Consider the following 18,472-nt stretch of genomic DNA (forward strand, 5'->3'; position numbering starts at 1 on the left):
ACGGCGGGGGCGGGACCTGAGCGGCGTCACGTGGGCGGAGGCGCCCCCGCGCGGTCACACAGAGCCCGAACGCTCGCTCGTACTAAAGGCTCTTTATTGTATCTACATCGCGGCATGGCGTAAAGAGCGCACCTCGTTTTAAATACAATAGAGCTATCAAATGTTTCTATCGCCTTGCCTTCTCCCACCCAAATAAGGAAAAACAATCTGGTTTAGGCAGTATGTTCTCAGAAAAGGAGCGCGTTTCTCGTTGGAACAGCAGCAGAACTGGCTGAGGGATACTCGTTACTTGCTTACAGCTTCAACATGTCCAAGAATCTTTAAGAAAACTCTTTTTTAAAGGCAAATGAGCAGCAAATCTGTGGACTTTCACACCCTTGGTCATTTGCTGAAATACTTAACAAACTATATTTTGCATGAACTCAGTGGTGTTAGCACCCCACTGGAGCTCAAGGAAGTTTTAAACACCCAGTTCCAGGTCTTCCAGTTCCTTAAGGAGAGCAGCTTCTTTCTGAATCTTCTCCACCTAGAACAGAAAAGCATAAAATGTCACAGATGTAGCTTATTATAAAATGAACCTGGAATAAAGTGTACAGATCTCAACCATACCTGATTCTTCTCCAGCTGCTTGCCAGCAGCTGCCTGTTCTTTCAGCTGCTCAATTGCCTTTAGTTTCTGAAAAAAAAAATACAAAAAGCCACTCTAACACAAAAATATTGGTGAAACAAGAATAGAAAAACAGTCATAGAAATTGCTGCACTTGCAATCACCTGATGTATCTGGCGACAGGTCCCTATGGAAGGCACAATCCCCTAAGCATCTCCAGATGCTCAGTCCAGAATTTCCCACCCATAACAGACATTTCTTTAAAGAACAAAACCTAGAGAACAGCAGTACTTCTTCATCTCTGAAACAAACACTGGGCATTATCTCACTGAAGGGCTAGATCCAAACTTGGAAATTACTCTATCACCATCCCTCTTCACCACACATTTTCCTCAGAAAGCCTGGAATGTTAATCCAGAGACTATGAACAGCCAAGAGAAATGGGAAAGATTCTCTAGCCAGAACCAAACAATTTCTATCTGGAATTACTTAATCCAAGCATTCTCAAGACTAACAATAAACTTTACACTCACGCCACAAAGCAAACCACAAGGCACTGTTCCTTGCCAGATCCAAGTCCCAACAACCACAGAATCCACAGAGCTCCTGTCTGAGCCCCAACACCTGCCAGTGCACCCCTGACCCTCAGCTGGGGGACTGGCTGCACCTCCACAGCATTCCCAGTCAGAGCCTGAGGGTTAGTTTCAAAGACTCCTCCCTGTACTGCCACCTCTGATGGGACCTTCAGGAACCCTGGCACATGATGGTCTCCACTGCTGCACAGGGTGGGAGGGCAAAGGGAGGTGGGTGCAAATTCAGGACATTACTGTGAATGTACGTGCATCCTCCTGAACTCAGCTCACCTTACACCCACACTAGGTCTTACAGACCAGCCCTTGGAGAAATCTATTGTCTGTTAGAAAAAGGATCCCTTCACACCTTTTTCAAATTCTTTATCTTCTTGTCCACTTCAGGGTCTCCCGTGGTCATGGCAGGCACAGCGTTCTGCAGGGCATTCTGCGGGGTTTTGTCCTGGGCAGGGCCTTGGTTTGCATCAGCTTTGGCCTCCTGTAGACACATAAACACAAGCTAGAAAATACCTTTGATTACAAACAGAATGAAAAATGTCTTTAATCAGTTTAAGAGGATCCATTCAATATTTCTTCTTTCCCCAGTTTGCTGGTGTATTCCAAAATCTGGGCATGACTTGCTCAGAGGTACTGCATTATCTATTGATCTGCTTTCCATGGACAAAGGCTTATCTGGAACAGCTCACATGGTGTTTCTTGTTTAATTTCTGCTTCCTCAAGATTCCAACCACACACAGCACAGGCAAACATCAGTTTAAGCGTGATATGACAAACACACAAATATTTTACAAAGCAGACTGGGTCATTGTCTCTGAAGCAAAAGAAAGGACTTAAAACCAGTGCTAGAAAAAATTTAAAATAGCATTTAAAAAAACTATTGCTTCAGAGGTTTGTAGAAATTGGAAGGCTAATACCAAAAGCTGACTTTTATCAACCTAGTCAAAGAATATTAAGTCCAGAAGTGACAGACAGGCTGCCTCTGGTCTGCCCTAAAAACACACCTCAGCCCTGACCTGCTGGGAACACATCACACCCAGTCTGTTCTTACCTCCCAACTACTACCAAAACACACCCTGCAGACCATGAAAAGTCAGAATCACTTTGTCTCCACACTGATTTTAGCTAACATTTGCAGCAACTCACCAAAGCTGTTACTTTTAAATCACCCTTTTGTTCCTGCTTTGCTCTGGTTAAACTGCCCATCCCACACTGTTGCACAGGCGACACGCGTGGAGGGCTCTCAGTGCACAGGTCACTGCTCCGACACTGACCACTGTCCTTTGGGAAAACTAATCAACATTATCCTTGCAAGAATGACTTTTGCAGTACCTGTTTAGCAGCTTTCTTTGCTTCGTGTTTCCTCTGATTTTTGAGAGCTGTTTTAGACAGTGGCTTATCACTGCCTCCCAGATGGGGTTTCATGTTCTGGGGTGGCTCATCCTCATGCTGCAGGATATGCAAAATGGTTAAAACCCCATATTCCATGTTGGCACAGAAACCCCAAAATCTACCTAAGACATCATATGCAAATATGAACCAGAAAGAAAAAGGGAAAAAAGAAAGAAAGGAAGTGGGGGGGAAAGTATGCACTCCTTGGAATAGCCAAAGAAGGGTGACAAGGGTTTCAAACTCATCCACTAGAGTTTCCGTGGGACTACCCTGTGTGCCCTAATGATTTCATAGATTTCTGATAAAATAACAAAATCATTATGTTTTCTGTCTCAGGAAGGAAATAAAATACAAGAGGAATAATCTAGCACAAAATGACTGAAGCCTGGCATTTTGCTGTTGTTGACAGCTTTTTAACTCAAACTCATGATGATCAGAGAGGAAGGCTGAGCACTGGGAGGCAAAATGGGGGGTTCTTGGGGGGCAGTGGGGGCTGAGAAGGGGTTTTTTCAGTGTTTTTAAGATAACTCTCAACTGTGGCACCGTATTGTTTTAATGTGTGCGACAAGATTTTTTGCCCATATAAGTAAACAGAATTATTTTACTGAATGTATCTTTTCCCTACTCCCTCTGCTCACAGATGGTTTGCGAGAGCAGCCCTGAGCATGGCTAACAGACTGCTCACAGGCTGAGTCTCCTGCAAAAGCACCAGGCTCAAAATCAAAGCTCTCTGTGACTCAAACATTAAGGGTGCAGCTGTTAACTGGAATTAGTTGCTACTCAGCCTACTTTGAAAACTTGTAGAAAGAAACTAATTATACAAGTAGGTCACTGTACTGAAATGTGTTTAAGCTGCAGCTGACTTGCTAATGATCCAATCTCTTTCTAATAAGTAAATTTACCTTATAAAAAAACCCAAACAAGAATGGCTGTTGGGAGGCCAGTCAAGGCCCAGACTGGCTGGGTTCAGAACTGCTAAGTCTAGTCATCCATATCAGAGGCTTCTGTCCTAACCAGAGCACTCAATTTCACCACAAGCCACACCTGGAGTTTAGTGTTTCAGTGCACACTGCAAAGAGTATTACAAAAGTTTGCAAATGCTTTGTGAAAGGACAGTATTTGGGCCAAAGAGATGAGAGCTTTCTAGCATGCCTTCTTGCAAACTGTGAGCAAAGTGCCAAAGAAGGTTACCAAAACCCCTCCAAACCCCCACAGTGCTGTCAACCTGGTTACTCTTCTCATGTACCTCCTCAAAAACACACACATATGTGTGTTTGGAGCCAAGCTCCAAACAGACATGAGACAACAGGTCAGTTCCCACAGGACACTACTACTCACAAGCTTGGAGCTCGTCACGGGTTTGTTCCTCAGGGCAGGAGGTCTGTACGCCTGCGCAGGCCTCGGCTCAGCGCTGGGCAGTTCGCTGGGAACTGCCTGGTATTTCACCGCTTTCTCCGGGAACACCCCATCCAGGAAGGGCTGCCAGAACACTTGCCACATTTCCTCACCAGATGGGACCTTATAGGAGTGCAACACAGAGCCCGTGTAGTGCCATATCTTGTATCCGTTGCTGACCCGGAGCCGGGGAGCACACGTGGCTGTCACAATGTGCTCCCCATCGGGACACCAAGCAAAGTATGTGGAATCCGAGGCCACTGGTTTGGAAATGAGTTTGTAGTTTTTAACATCCCACACTTCCATCTGTCCCCTGAGGTTTCCAAACCCTGCCAGCACAAGGATGTGTCCGTGGGGGCTATAGTAGACAGCATTGCGAGGCCCGGTACCAAAATCAAACACAGGGTCACATTTCAGGTTAAAAACTGTGGCTTTGGCAGGCATGAAACCATACACAGCACAGAACTCCGCAGAATTGGGGCTCCAGGAAACATCGTAAATAGGGCCATTTTTTGCTAAAGGAAAAGGAAAAACATGCAGCTGTTGGGAGATTGCATTTTTTTCAGAGCAAGACAAAATAAAAACCATCACAATTCTTCATGCTTTGCTAAAATGCTGTATTCTAATTATTGACAGTGAAAATTAATTCTACTAACAACAGAGGGAAAAACAACCTTGTATCTTCTGATAACTTTAGTTACAGTTTGCAACAATAACTGCAGCCATTCCAAATTACCTCTGTACGGTCAGCACCAACACTTTAACAGTAAGCATAGCTTGATATGTAAAAAAAATCCGTAATTTTTTTTCCTCAAGTATGACCTCAGGACCTTCTCAAATTGTCCCACTGGAAACCTGCAAAAACAGGAGTTTTATACCAGCTGGATAACAGTTTATCTTCTTTTAATGTAAGACATATTGTGTAGCTCAGCTTTGTAGAGGCAAGTAGTAGCGACCTGAGTTCTCTTTGGACCATGCCCATGCACAATATTTTATAAGTCAGATTTTAATGTGAGTGAGCACACAAAAATGGCTTTACACATAACGATCAAAACTTGGTACTGCCAGAAGCTATTCTGGGGGTTGGAACATTAGGAGATACTGAAGAATGATGTATTAGTTATGAAAACTCAGGTAAAATATCCAGGGGTAAATACAAACCACAGGCCATTACAACTTTTCATCATCTGGGTATCTTTACCCATCATTCAGATAAATGCCAATTGCATTACTGAATCCTTATATCCAGAGTTGATGCAAAATGTTCAAACTGAGTTAAATGGTTCGTGCTTGCTGTCACTCTGAAGTCTCATTATCTTTAGAAACAAGGATGTATAATCACGCTATGTGTCCCCTTCGTAACCTTTTCAGTGACACTAACCCAATGCAGCTCAGATACAGAGGTGTGACAGAAAATGACATTTGGTGACAGCAGCAGCTGGAAAGATGAGGGCAGCTCCAAGCGGGCTTCACAGCTCTGCCAGAGCCTGCAGCAGCACCACATCTTAGTCAAAAATGAAAAGCCCTATGCAAATGCCAGTGTGGAAAAAAGCTTCAAAACTGTACTTCAAAAACCATCCAACCTCACAGGGAATGAGGCACCTCTCACTCCAAGTGCCCACCACTTGCTTTTATTGGAAAAAAGGACTTCTATGAAACAGACATAAGTTTGGGCTTTCCCTTGAAAAGGAATAGCTAAATTAAATGAAAAGCAATGGTAAACTTCCTGTTAAATACAGATGCAGTAGAAATAAAGAATGTTTTAGTAAGTATGTAGTTAAACAAGTAGTGTTCTCAAGCCAGGTAAGTGCTCCCAAAGAGATTCTATATACTAAGTCATAACCCCAATTCTCCTTCCCCAGTGAAGTTACCATCAGGGGATATGGGGCCCAGTACTTGTCCAAAAGTTTTGCAGTGGAGGCAAACTGGAGATGCTCCCAGTCAGCACTGTTATGGAAATTACATTCACAGTACCTCCAGCAAAGATAGTCCATGTCACCCCATCCCCAGTGCTCACAAGCATTCCCAACAAACTGGCCTCTACAATCCCAAACAGGCCGTATGTTTGCACAAAATAGCAACAGCTTGAGAGAAGGAAAAAAGACCCCCCACAGGGCAAGTTAAGACATGGACTTCCAGTTCAAACTAGACACTGGAATTAGGCACATTCATCTGCTGCTCCCCAACATGTCATTTTTATGTCTTAAAACACTTTCAATTTTACAATACAAAATAAAGGACTTCTATTTTCCAACAGACCAAAAAGTTGCTCTCATTCTGCCCTGGCTCATTGAGTAACAGTATCTTGCATGTGTAAAAGTGCAGGTAGGATTATTCTGTTTGGTGACGCACTTTATGCCCATTATGGATTCTCAGACATCAACCTAGCTCCACTGTCCGAGTCTTTCCTCAGCAAATGAGCATAGTTCCTGCCCTGTGCACTTGAAACACCTTCCCAAGCAAATTATCAGTATTTATTAACTGGAAGTGTTTGGTCTCTGCCACTGACATTAAGATGGCAAGTCTATCAAATGTAAGAAAATTCAGCTATTAATAAAAACCACAAACCAACCCAGAAAAAAGCAACATCTTCCTGCAGAGGTAAAAACCAAAAAAAGCAGTGAAGGATTTTTTGTTAAGAGGATTTTGTTTTACAGATGGGTTCACTACCCTACCAAGCCCTCAGGGGTACTCACGCAGCTGCACGACGGCGCTCTCCCCGTTGGCCGCCACGTAGTGCAGCGTCTGCTCGCCGTAGTACGATGCCCCGGTCTTGTCCACCTCGGTGCTGGCGATCACCAGCACGGCTGTGGCTGTGAACAGACACAGTTAGTGCAGCACAGCTACTGAAACCCACACCAGCCATTGCACAAAACACCACAGACAAAGCGAAATCAGCTCCGCTATGAATTCCTACTGGTTGCTTGTGTAATAGTGCTGGTATCATTCCTCTTTTGAATTGAGTTTTTCCTAAATGCTAACCCGAAAGGACTGAATACCTTCCTTTGTCAGATGGAAAATGTAAGCTCAGTCTATTAATTCACTGTAAGATCACAAGCAAGTGAACATCCTTTGCAGTTATAAAAAAAAAATTAAACTACAGCAGAAACCAAACATCCTGATCAGTCCTTGAATAAAATATTTCATCAACATATTCTATATGCACATCTGCTATTCAAAGCTGTGTCCCTGTTGGGGGGTATGGAGCAGGGCACTGTGTCACCAGGGCAAGGCCCAACCTCCCCCTTCCCCCAGACACATGCACCCCAAAATGTCTTGAGACATCAATCTTTCCCATCTCTCACAGTCTCCGTGCATGGTTTCTACATGTGTGTAACACCTTCCTTGTATTCCAAACTATGTGGGTTGAAGTAAAATGATTTGTACAAAATCATTCTGAAGCAGCTCACTGCTAACAAACAGCAAAGCACAGAGGCCTATCAACTCACCCCAGTTGTGATATTTATGCATATAGATAATTCTACACATTAAGATTATACCATTGCATGAACTGTTCTTATGTTTACAATCTAAATATATTACTGACAAAGAATGCAAAATTATATAGGATTTTGTTATTGAACTGCAAAATTTACCAGCATGCATAGAATATTTTCAATTACAACATATAAAATCACAGAAGTCACAGGAAAGTGCTGAGCACTCCAGGGTGTGCAGAAAGGCACCTCAGCAAGGCATTAATGGCTGCCCTCAGGATTTATCTGCATATGCAAATTAAACACAAACCCCACACAGTAAACAAAGTAAGTCAATCCAAAATAAGCACAGGATAAAAGTTTCAGTACACAGCTGTTATACCTTTTTTGTTCCATAGCATTGTCACCTTGTCAGCTTTAAAGAAGCTTTTGTTGGCTAGTGCTGACTGCGGGCCCTCGAAGTTGGGGTACTGGTAGAGCCTGACAAAGGACGGAGCACCTTTGCTGCCTGGGACATACACAGCAACCTGAAACAGCCACGAGATTTCACTGCGGGTTAAAGCCTTGGTAGCACAGGGCATCATTACTACCAGTACATTGTATTAAAATCACAGTCTTTTTTTTTTTTTTTTTTTTTTTAAGAAAACCAAGAAAAGGATTGGAAGCTGGATCAGAAGTACCTTGCTTGGCTGTGCTCCTGGGGACAACACGAAATCACTGACCTTCTGCAAATGCAGCTTATTTGCAATGGTATCTGCCAAGAAAAAGGCCACAGATGCGTGATGTTAATGACAAACCACATTACCTGGATGACCTAACCACACCCTTCTATGGGGCTGCATCCTGGATAACACAGACCAGTAAAGACAATCATAAAGGATCTCTTTTTCTAGGCAAACAACCATTATTTTCCCATTTCACCACATAATTTTATCTAAAAAACCAAGTTGAATCAACCCTATGTCTGAAACCCAGCATTTAGTATTTGGAAGTTCAAAAAGCAAAGGAAGCCTCTGAACCCGAGGTGAATGCAGCTTGCTTTTGAAGCAGATATTCTTCACCTTATCTGTGCTGGGTTCAGTCACATTCGCTGCCATTACACAGAGGCAGGGGCCGTCCCCTCAAACCTTCATGGGAAAACTCTTCCCAACAGGAAGCACTCAAGAGGCCTGCTCTGGGCTCAACACTGCCCCTTCCCACAAACAACTGATGGGAACAGAATCACCCCGCAGCTCCACTGCAGCCAGGAACGTGTACTGCCAGCAGATGTCCTGCTGAGGCTGACATTCCCTGCTTCCGCAGCTTGGTTAACATCAGCAGGGCTAATTCTCATGAAACTCAATCTCTCGTAGCCTTAATTCTTGTATCAACGTTATATTTAAAACAAAACTAAGAATGCAAAACTAAAACCACACACTGCTGTTCTCCCATCCATTTTCTTTAATTCCTTTACATTTTTGTTCTAATTAATTTTTATTTTTCTACTTTTTTCTTCCCCTTTCCCTTTTCAACATCTATTGACTCCAGATACTCTACCATCAACAGTAAATCTCCTTGGTAAAAATCTTCAGGCTTCACTATTTCATTTTTGGCATCAATTTTTTAATGAGCCATTTTAACAGTCTATTAACAGAATATGCACAACCCAAGGAAGTAATCACAGATCATGTTTTCTAACGTCAGTTTCTTGGATCTCTTTAAATGAGAAATAATATGGAATCAGGCCTCTTTAATTGAGAATCAGATGCATTTCATACCACGTAAGTCAGTGAAAAGATAAATAAAAAAGTGAAAACACACTTCATTAAAGCATAATGATTCTGGATTCCAAACTGAAACAGATTGTAGGCAATATTTAAAATAAAAAGCAAGCAAAAGAAGAAACAAATAAAAAGCTGAAAACAAAAACCACCCCTCAAAAGAAGCAGCATTTATAGAAGGAATGAAATATAGAGAAATACTTGCGTACTGAAGTTGTTGTTTTCAAAGAAGTGCACTTCATTGTTCACATTCCTGGCACAAATGCTTTCATCATCTGCCCAGCAAGGACACCTGCATATTAAGGGAAAAGTCAGAAACACAAAATGATGCTCAACACTAGCACTCCAGGATTGTTTCTCCCCATTTTTAAAGCCCAGTAAGTTCAAACATAATACGTTTAATATGGATAAATGACAACTGCATACCAAAAAATATATAAGTGCACTTGGTTATTGTCTGCCCAGCTTTTCTCTGTGGTGCAAAGTGAGAGTGAATTTACAGTGAACTATATACAGACACTCACAAGCACAGATGCTGGTTTTCAGTTAGCAGCAGGCACAGGTTTGAAAGCCAACACCACACTAACAGCTCCATTTACCTGGATCAGATTTTGGAAACCACATTTCTTTTTAAACAATTAGCATCTGGAAAGCTTATTTACCAGTTCTGCATCTTTTTCTGCATAAAAGACTTTAAGCATTTTCCAGTTCTCAGATCATGGAGCTGCAGGTTGGGCACCCCTGCTGTGCCATCCTTAGCAGCTGCAAAAAAACACAGTGGTCTTTGAGGATTAAATCTGCTTCACCCCGACGTCCCACCTCGCGGTTCTGCTAGCACCCAAACTCCTCGCAAGCATGCAACTTTTGTCCCTGAGGCACCAAACCCATGAATGCTGACTGCTGTACCTATTAACCTCAGTCTGTTTTCAGAAAGAATTCACATTGGGAGGCGTAGGGTTTCTACTCCCCACTGCAAGGCTGCAACCACCACCACCTGCACAGCTTTTTAATCCAAACCAAAACCCATCCGCATGGAAAACAATGGAGGCATGTTCTCCACTCCAATGTTTTGCTCTCACAGGAATGAGGTGATTTGGTCCATTCCACCACAGTCACAGCTCTCTCTGCAAGCAGTGCAAAATGGTTCTGCTGCTTGTAAACTGTCTGTACTCTCCTCCTTGCCTTGGATAGCACAGCCTGCCTATTGTTGTCAGTGATTTATGGCAGACCCAGAACAGCTCACTTACAGCCCACAGCTTGTGCTACCTTTTCTTATCCTACCACCTGTCCCGGTTCCCAGTTTCCCTACAGCCTGCCCAGTTCCCAAGGCCCAGCCTTGCCCAGCTCTTCCCCCCCAAAGGCAGCATTTACACCATCTGTGGCTCAGACAGGACTGCAGCTCTCAGAATCAGGAACTCAAAACCCCTTCAGGGAGGCAGAGGAGGGAATAAAGCTCTGGACATGGAGAACACTCCAGTCCAGGGGGACCAGGGGAGGACACAACTACTCCAAGACAGTGTACAATCTTCCTTGCCTACCCAAGAACATAAGCTGCCTGCACAGCACACTGCACCATGACCACTTCCCAAAGTTTAGAAAACATGTGACTGACTGAGTAGCTATGAGCATGTGCACTCTGACAGAGCATTTGTAAGGATGGCCAACACCAGCTGCTCTTGGACAACGGCCTCCCTCCCTCCTCCAATGTGATCCTGACTGCCCACAGAACTTTTTGTACCCTTTCTGTACTGCTCATTTAGCCAATAAATGCACTACAGAGACCAGTCAGGTACTAATCCAGACATGGGTTAAGACAAGCACAAACCCTGTGCTTCCCCAGCTGGTACAATACTCACTTGCATAGGCCTGCCACGTTGCCAGAACATTATTCTTTGGCGAGAATTCAAGGCAGACTGTCTTTGGGAGATCAAAGGAATGCAGTAACTCAGCTCTGGTGACATTAACAACATTTACTCTGGAACCAAAAGATGCTACTTCAATAAAACACGCTTACAATAGTTAATTAATAGCTGAGAGAATTGGTAAAGTATTTGACTCTTCTAGATCTGCCCCAAATTTGGCCAATATAACAGAAGAGCTTTTTTCCCCCCTCTAGTTTTTACTAAAATTTTCCAAGAGCACATTTTAAAACCAGACACACAAGCATGACAGAAACCAAAAGTGACCACCTGTAAAAACATAACCCATGTTTTTGTCTGCAACACATAAGCTCTAAATAAGAGAGTGAACTCTATAATGCACCTGCTCTATAAGAAAGGAACCTTGTAACGTTCACAAGTATAGACTCATTATTTTCTGTGGACTTTACTAACAGATTAATCCCAGAGACCAGATACTGGGAGCCATGAATAAGAAAAACAACCAAACCACGAAAGCATACCCAAATTGCATGGGAATGGGTGCATTATAAATAGGAGAAGAACAGCAAATATTTCATCTGATAGTCAGAAAACAAAGCCACTAATGTAACAAACGGCATTTAAAATGTACATGCAAACACTTGCATTAACAGCAATCATCTTTACACAGACAAGAGTAAATGAAGCATAACTGATCCTGTTTATTTCATACAAGCTAAAAATTGGATGATAAAAGGCACCCACTTTTCTCCATTGCACCAAGCAAAGAGGGAGCCGTCCTTGCTAAAAGCAACAGCTTTGCAGTTTTTTCCAGAATCCCTAAAGAAATAAGAAATGCACGTGAGTATTCAACAGTGCCACAGTTAAGGTTTTTTTAACAAAAATGAAACAAATTGCCTGCTGTGCTCCTGAGGAGCCCTGTGCCATAGTGCAGTCCCTGCTCCCCCTGCTCAGGGACTATCACCTGCACTTGGCAGTGCTCAGGCAGGCGCAAAGCCTTCCAAACCATCAATTTTCTGAATTCACTTATATTCACACATTTTTCAAGTCCAGAGTCTACCTTTCTTTTCAGAAAACTATTTCTTTTGTGCCACTGACACCAGTACCTTTGGAATGCTGCGCTCTCTGTGAAACTGGGGGGCCCATTCACCATATACAGCCCTTCGGACCCTCTCACTGCAAGAAGAAACAAATAACTCATTTCAGATGCAGAGAATTGTCCAAAGCAGACGTTTTTCTACTTTGTGAACCCTGAGACACGTGCACACTTTCCCATGCTTGCTGTAAGAGAATTCCAAGACATAACCGAGGCACGCCCCTGGAGCTCCCATCCCACTCCTCCTTCAGCAACACCCTCTGTAGGATTGTGCCCGGCCGGGGGGCAAGGAACCCCCAGGATGGGGATCCAGAGCCTCTGGACCTAGTCTCAAAGTAAAACAGTTTTTATCATGACTAAATGCAACTTCCCAGGGCTCGTGTACACCACAGTCCCGAGAGACCCTAAGGCAGCCTTTTAGCACACCTTAAAGACGACCCACGAGCTGCGCAGCCCTGTCTGGGACGTGTTTCCCAGCTCTTCTGTCAGGCTCCCCATTAAGATCCAAATTTATAACAGACAGTAGTGAGCAGCCCAAAATCTACCCTGAACAACTGCAGCCCCCACAGACCCGAGGGAGGGGAAATAGGCTGGCGTTTAAAGCTTACAAATCCAGAAAAGGAAAATACACATTCCTTATGTTAGGGACAGTTTAAACAATGAAATACTGAAAAGGAATACGACTTTTGAAAGGAGCTTCACAAACTGCAGTGCAAAGCCCACGAACGGCAGCGGACACGCCAGTGGGCTCCGAGCTCCCGGGAGCCGCTCCCTGCCCCTTGGATCGGCCCCCGCGTCCTGCGGTGCCGGGGCCGCCGCGGGGGCTCAGCGCCCGGGGCAGCGGGACAGGGCTACCGCGTTTCCCAGCACCGACCCACCCCCCGCGAACGCTGCCGGGCACCCCGCGACTAAATCGTCCGCGGCTGAAGAACGAAGCCCCGACACGCAGCCTCGAGAGCTCCCGCGGGGCGCGGGGGAGGCCGGCAGCCGGGAGGCTGCTCGGGCGAGGGGCCGGGGTGAGCAGCGGCACCCCAAAGGAGGGCCTCGCGGCGCCCCAGCCCCGGGCCGAGCCAGCACAGAGCCCAGAGAGCCCTGACCAGTGCTGGGAGCGGTATCGTCAAGAACTCCAGGACCGGGGCCGGACTCGGGCACGCCGCGGCAGCGCACGCTGGGGAGGGGACGCGGGGCGGACGCCGGCGGGCACCGGAGGGGCACCCCAGCCCAACTCCGCACTCGCTCCCCGCGCACCAGCCCCGACCTCCGCGCCGGCCGGGTCGGACGCACCTGCGAGCAGCGGCGTGGGCGGCGCCATCTTGGGGCGGCCGGTGGGGCGCTGGTTCCGTTTCCGGGTCAGCGGCGGCGCAGCGGCCTCAGCGCGCGCCACGTTAGCGGGTGGGGCGGGGCCCGGGGGCGCGTGCGCGGGTTGGCGCGCGCGGGCCCCGCCCCCGGCGCGCTCCCGGCGTGCGGAGCGCGCGGTGCTGACGCGGCAGCGGCGGCCGGGCCGGACCGGGCCGAGCGCGGACATGGTGGCCAAGCAGCGCATCCGCATGGCCAACGAGAAGCACAGCAAGAACATCACCCAGCGAGGGAACGTCGCCAAGACCTCGGTGCGCGGGGCCGGGCCGGGCCGGGCGGGCACGGGCGGGGGTGGCGGGGCCGGGCGGGCACGGGCGGGGGTGGCGGGGCCGGGCCGGGCGGGCACGGGCGGGGGTGGCGGGGCCGGGCCGGGCCGGGCCGTGCTGAGCTGAGCTGACGGCGGTGCTGTGCTCGCAGAGAACGGCCCCGGAGGAGAAGGCGTCGGTCGGGCCCTGGCTGTTGGCGCTGTTCATCTTCGTGGTCTGCGGATCAGGTGAGCGGCCGCGCGCGGGCGGCTGCGGCCCCGGTGGCGGCTGCGGGCCCCGGTGGCGGCTGCGGGCCCCGGTGGCGGCTGCGGGCCCCGGCACTGCCCCTCTGGGCCCCGGCGGCGCTAGGGTCCCCTGAGCTCGCTGCGGGCGCTGCCCGGCGAGCGCTCCCCTCTCCGCTTTCTTGCAGCCATCTTCCAGATCATCCAGAGCATCCGGATGGGCATGTGAGGGGCCGCTGCCGGGCCATGGCCCGCCGGCCCCGGCCGCCGCGGCAGCTGCCGAGGAGCAGCGCGCGGCACCGGCCGTGTCGCATTCCAGGTCCCTTCACGAGTCATTCCGAGTTTTCTAGCCCGTGCCACAGTGCCTTGAACAGCACCACATGTATAAAGCAATAAAAGTCTATTGTTGATCTACAATCGTGGACCTACTTATTCGCTGAAGATCCAGCCTGGTCTCTGTATTACGTGGAGCTATATGCGACGTAGGTCCGTAGGAACTGACATCTGTCATAAACACCGGTCCCAGATCAGTGTCACCCTCTGCTGTATAGCTGGAAATGGTTTTATTTGACGCTGGAAGCCAGGATTCTTGTAGTGGCTGGAGCCCGACTGTGCAGCATGTTCCCGAGGAGTCTCTCTGCAGTCCCCGCCGTGCATCCTCCGTGTGTGTGCGTAGGCTAGTCCCACTGCAGCATGGCCGCACTCGTCCTCACACCACGGCACCGCCTGTAGCTTTGTCGTAATCCACGCAAAATGCTTGTCTGTGTAGGGGTAGTGGGGTAGTGAGGAACTGGCACGGCCGGGCAGCGGCTGCTCCTGGCAGGACCCAGTGCTGGAGCTTCGTGGACTGTGGGAGCACCGCGGCCAGACCTGCGGCTCCCCGTGCTTCTCCTGGCCGTGCCTGGGCTGTAAATACTTCTTGGACAAATTTCAACTTTCAACAAGTGGTGATAGTTTTAAATTTGATGATGTTGTGTGGGAATATTGGGGGAGGGGGACACACGCTGCCCCCCTGCCCACAGTTCTGCTTCTATATGTGCAGCCCCTGCAGAGTGTGGTGTGTCTTGCAATATATATTTAATCCTATTTAAGGTAAAACCTGCTTTCAACTCGATTTCTTTTAACAGTGGATCCAGTACTTAACTGCTTCCCTACTGGTGATCACAGTTCCTTCTTCTGTAGATGACTGTAACTTGAGATCACATGGAAAATGCTGCTATTGATCATATTTCCCTGCTGATGGCCCTGACTCCTGCTGGCTCTCGCTGTCTGCGTGGTGACAAAGGTGGTGGGAATTGCTCTGCTGGTGCACACAGTTGCTAAAGGAAGATTTCTTTTTTCCAGGTTTCTTAGTAGAAGACAAATTTTAAGTCTGGTTACATTAGAAATAATAGAAAACTAAATCGGTTGAGGTTAATGAAATGCCTGTTAGCTGTGAAGGAACAGATCTTTTGTACGCGTTGTATTCCCATATGGAATCATTGGGACTGGTGTAAGCCAGCACAGCCCTGAGCGCACCCAGCATGGAGCTGCCCGAGGGCACGGGGACCTTGTGCTGGGACACTCGTGTGCTGTGAGTGGTGGCGGGGGAAGTCTGTATAATCGCTGATTTTAAATAAAGTTCTTTTCAAACGCAAGCTGTGTTCACTCTGATGTGGGTAAAGCAGGGCTCTGCTGGGTGTCCAAACTCAGCCATTCACACCAAGCATGGATTGATCAGCTTTTCCCTGAGAGGAGCCGCCGTGCCATGGGGCACCCCCATGGTCAGCTGTCTGGGTGCTGGGCCAGGCTGGGATCACGGGCCTGAGCTGGGGCTGCCAAGGCTCTGGACACACCCAGCCACCGCTCCCCTTCTCTCTGGGGACCAGCCATCCCCCCACAGGGGTTCAGCAGGTGCCTTCTCCTCACCTCTTGTCTCTCTGGCCCCTGGCGATGCCGCAGAGGCCCCAGGGGTCTGACCAGTTCCTGCTGTTGCTGCAGGAGTCACTGGCTGTGACAGCACAGCAGCTGCTCTAGGGCTGTGGGCACTGGAACGTTCAGGGTGGTTTGTACAAGTTGGTTCTTCAAAGTTCAGTAAATTCGTGCTTCGGTGCAAGCTGGCCACAAAGATGTGTGCAGCGCTGTGCCCTGCAGTGGCTCTTGTGTAAAGGGGTCATGGGCAGCTGCAGTGTCAGAGCTGGGGCTGGGTGGGGGCATCTCTGGAGGGGCCTTCTGGCCCCAGCTGTTCTCTGGCTCTACACATCCAAGTACAAAAGCTGCAAAACACCACACTTGTTTCTTTTCAAAACCCTAACAGAGCAATACCCAAGTTTATTTCCCCTCCTGAGATGCAGCTTCTCATCTCCAGGCACTGACAGCTGACACGTTCTGACGTGCTGGCTGTGACCCCGTGCCACAATTGCGGTTGGTCGGGTTCTTCAGCAGAGCTGAGCTTGCTGAGGTGACGTCATTAACCACCTGCAACACACTTGTATCTCAAATCTTTTTTTCTTTTTTTTTTTTTCCTTCCTCCTGTGAAGCCTTTTCAAGGCTGGCTTTAGGACTGCGCTTCAGTAACACATCAGGAGGGGCACATGGCTTGCTTCCCAAGGCGAAAGGTCCCTGCTCTCCTGCCAGGCCTTTCACAGCTGCTGGAACCGCACAAAGGGCTGCAGCCACGTCCCCCGCGCTGCGCCCGTGTCCCGCCCATCTGCGCACACGCGGCACACGAGGGGACCCGGCAGCGACAGGAGCCGCACGTTCTCCAAGAACAGGGATCAACAACCTCGTGGAGAGGGAACAACCCCCTCAGCCCAGGCGAGAGGCCGGGACAGGCGGCGGCGGCGGCGGCGTCGCTGGCAGGGAGGGCACGAGGGCCCGAGCGAGAGGGAACCGGTCCCGGGCGGCGGCGGCGGCGGCTCCGGGGGCGCCCCGGGAACTGGAGCGGGCAGGGGCGGCGTGGACAGCGCCGCCCCACAGCGCCGCCCCGCGGCCGCCGCGGCTCCCGCAGACCCCGCTGCGCCACGCCCGGGCCCGGCGGCCGCCCCTGGGGAAGGGTCTGTGCTCCAGGCACGGCCCCGCGCCGGCCGCCCCTGGGGAAGGGTCTGTGCTCCAGGCACGGAGCCGCCGGCCGCCCCTGGGGAAGGGTCTGTGCTCCAGGCACGGCCCCGCGCCGGCCGCCCCTGGGGAAGGGTCTGTGCTCCAGGCACGGCCCCGCGCCGGCCGCCCCTGGGGAAGGGTCTGTGCTCCAGGCACGGCCCCGCGCCGGCCGCCCCTGGGGAAGGGTCTGTGCTCCAGGCACGGCCCCGCGCCGGCCGCCCCTGGGGAAGGGTCTGTGCTCCAGGCACGGCCCCGCGCCGGCCGCCCCTGGGGAAGGGTCTGTGCTCCAGGCACGGCCCCGCGCCGGCCGCCCCTGGGGAAGGGTCTGTGCTCCAGGCACGGCCCCGCGCCGGCCGCCCCTGGGGAAGGGCCGCTCTGTGCTCACCTGAGCCGTCACCTGCTCCAGAGCCGCCTCACTACTGGGCGAGCCTCCTGCACACGCTCTCCTCAGTAAGCATTTCCTCCTCATCCTCCACTGTTTCCGTAGCTTTTCCCCACACCTTCTGTCACATCCTCTCTGAGATGCCGGGCCTAACTCAGAGCCACCACTGCCCAGCTTCACTGCATTCAGACCATTCTGTGACACCACGACTGCAGCCTGCTCCCAACCTGTGCTAAAGCACACGCTGCCGTGAACGCAGCAACTGACTCCCTTCTCATTATATCAAAGCTATAGAATAATGTCAAAGACACGTGTTACAGCACCAGCATCTGGTCTGGAGAGCCAGCTCCCACACCCAGCTCCCCCACCCGGGCAGACCCCAAGCGTGGGGATCTCATTGCAGCCCCCCATGTGCCAGGAACAGCGGCAGGAGCCGCCACACGCAGGACAAGGAGGGGTCACAGCAGCGCACGGGGCAGCACCGAGGCGGTCTGACAGCAGCAGTCGTTTGCCACCGAGGCTCTCTGCCATCTGCAGTCACACATCTACTAACACCAAGGTGATCTCACTGTGAGAACTGCTGTTCCCTCTCGGGCTTCCTCTCGAGAAGAGCCCGCAGCATTCCCAGACCCTTCCTGCCATTTCACAGTGGTCTCATAAGCCGAGCTGCTGTCCAGAGCTGAACACAACTTAGCTCTAGGAGAAAACTAAACAAAAAGCCCCCAAAGCAAACCTGACAAGAGCAGAGCAAAGGCTAACAGTATCAGTTCAATCTTTGTTTCATTCCCTCTTTTTCAGATTTACTAAATGCTTTTTGCTTTTGGAGAAAGCACCTCTGCAGCACTCTGGTGTGAGGGATCTGTCACTGCGGTACAGCTTGCACAGACACCCCACTCACAGGGGAGCAGGCATCCTGAGGGGGAGCAGAGCTGCCTGGGACTCTCCTCATGGGCTCAGTCCCCTTCTGTTCCCAGCAGAAAAAGTGACCACCTGAATCATGGTGCAGATGTCTCTGT

At 49.5% G+C, this 18,472-nt stretch overlaps 2 protein-coding genes across 5 annotated transcripts; one reads left to right on the forward strand and one right to left on the reverse strand.

Moving 5' to 3' along the window:
- Positions 1 to 77: 77 nt before the first annotated feature.
- Positions 78 to 17,481, reverse strand: EIF2A (eukaryotic translation initiation factor 2A). Of its 4 annotated transcripts, none has more exons than XM_069024750.1 (14): positions 17,460 to 17,481; positions 12,164 to 12,233; positions 11,802 to 11,876; positions 11,034 to 11,152; positions 9,840 to 9,939; positions 9,387 to 9,469; positions 8,098 to 8,171; positions 7,800 to 7,944; positions 6,677 to 6,793; positions 3,924 to 4,495; positions 2,526 to 2,642; positions 1,546 to 1,674; positions 610 to 675; positions 78 to 526 (listed from the first exon to the last, which is right to left on the reverse strand). In XM_069024750.1, the coding sequence occupies exons 2-14, from the start codon at positions 12,208 to 12,210 to the stop codon at positions 461 to 463; spliced, it is 1,710 nt and encodes a 569-aa protein (XP_068880851.1). In that variant the 5' UTR covers positions 12,211 to 12,233; positions 17,460 to 17,481; the 3' UTR covers positions 78 to 460. The 4 variants fall into 4 exon arrangements, with proteins under 4 accessions (XP_068880851.1, XP_068880849.1, XP_068880852.1 ...); XM_069024748.1 differs by lacking the exon at positions 17,460 to 17,481 and adding an exon at positions 13,438 to 13,496; XM_069024751.1 differs by lacking the exon at positions 17,460 to 17,481 and adding an exon at positions 13,412 to 13,427.
- SERP1 (stress associated endoplasmic reticulum protein 1) lies at positions 13,597 to 15,633 on the forward strand. Its single transcript, XM_069024754.1, has 3 exons — positions 13,597 to 13,760; positions 13,927 to 14,002; positions 14,185 to 15,633. The coding sequence occupies exons 1-3, from the start codon at positions 13,677 to 13,679 to the stop codon at positions 14,223 to 14,225; spliced, it is 201 nt and encodes a 66-aa protein (XP_068880855.1). The 5' UTR covers positions 13,597 to 13,676; the 3' UTR covers positions 14,226 to 15,633.
- Positions 17,482 to 18,472: the final 991 nt, after the last annotated feature.

Source organism: Aphelocoma coerulescens, chromosome 9 (genome assembly GCF_041296385.1).
Source record: "Aphelocoma coerulescens isolate FSJ_1873_10779 chromosome 9, UR_Acoe_1.0, whole genome shotgun sequence".
Lineage (NCBI taxonomy): Eukaryota > Metazoa > Chordata > Aves > Passeriformes > Corvidae > Aphelocoma > Aphelocoma coerulescens.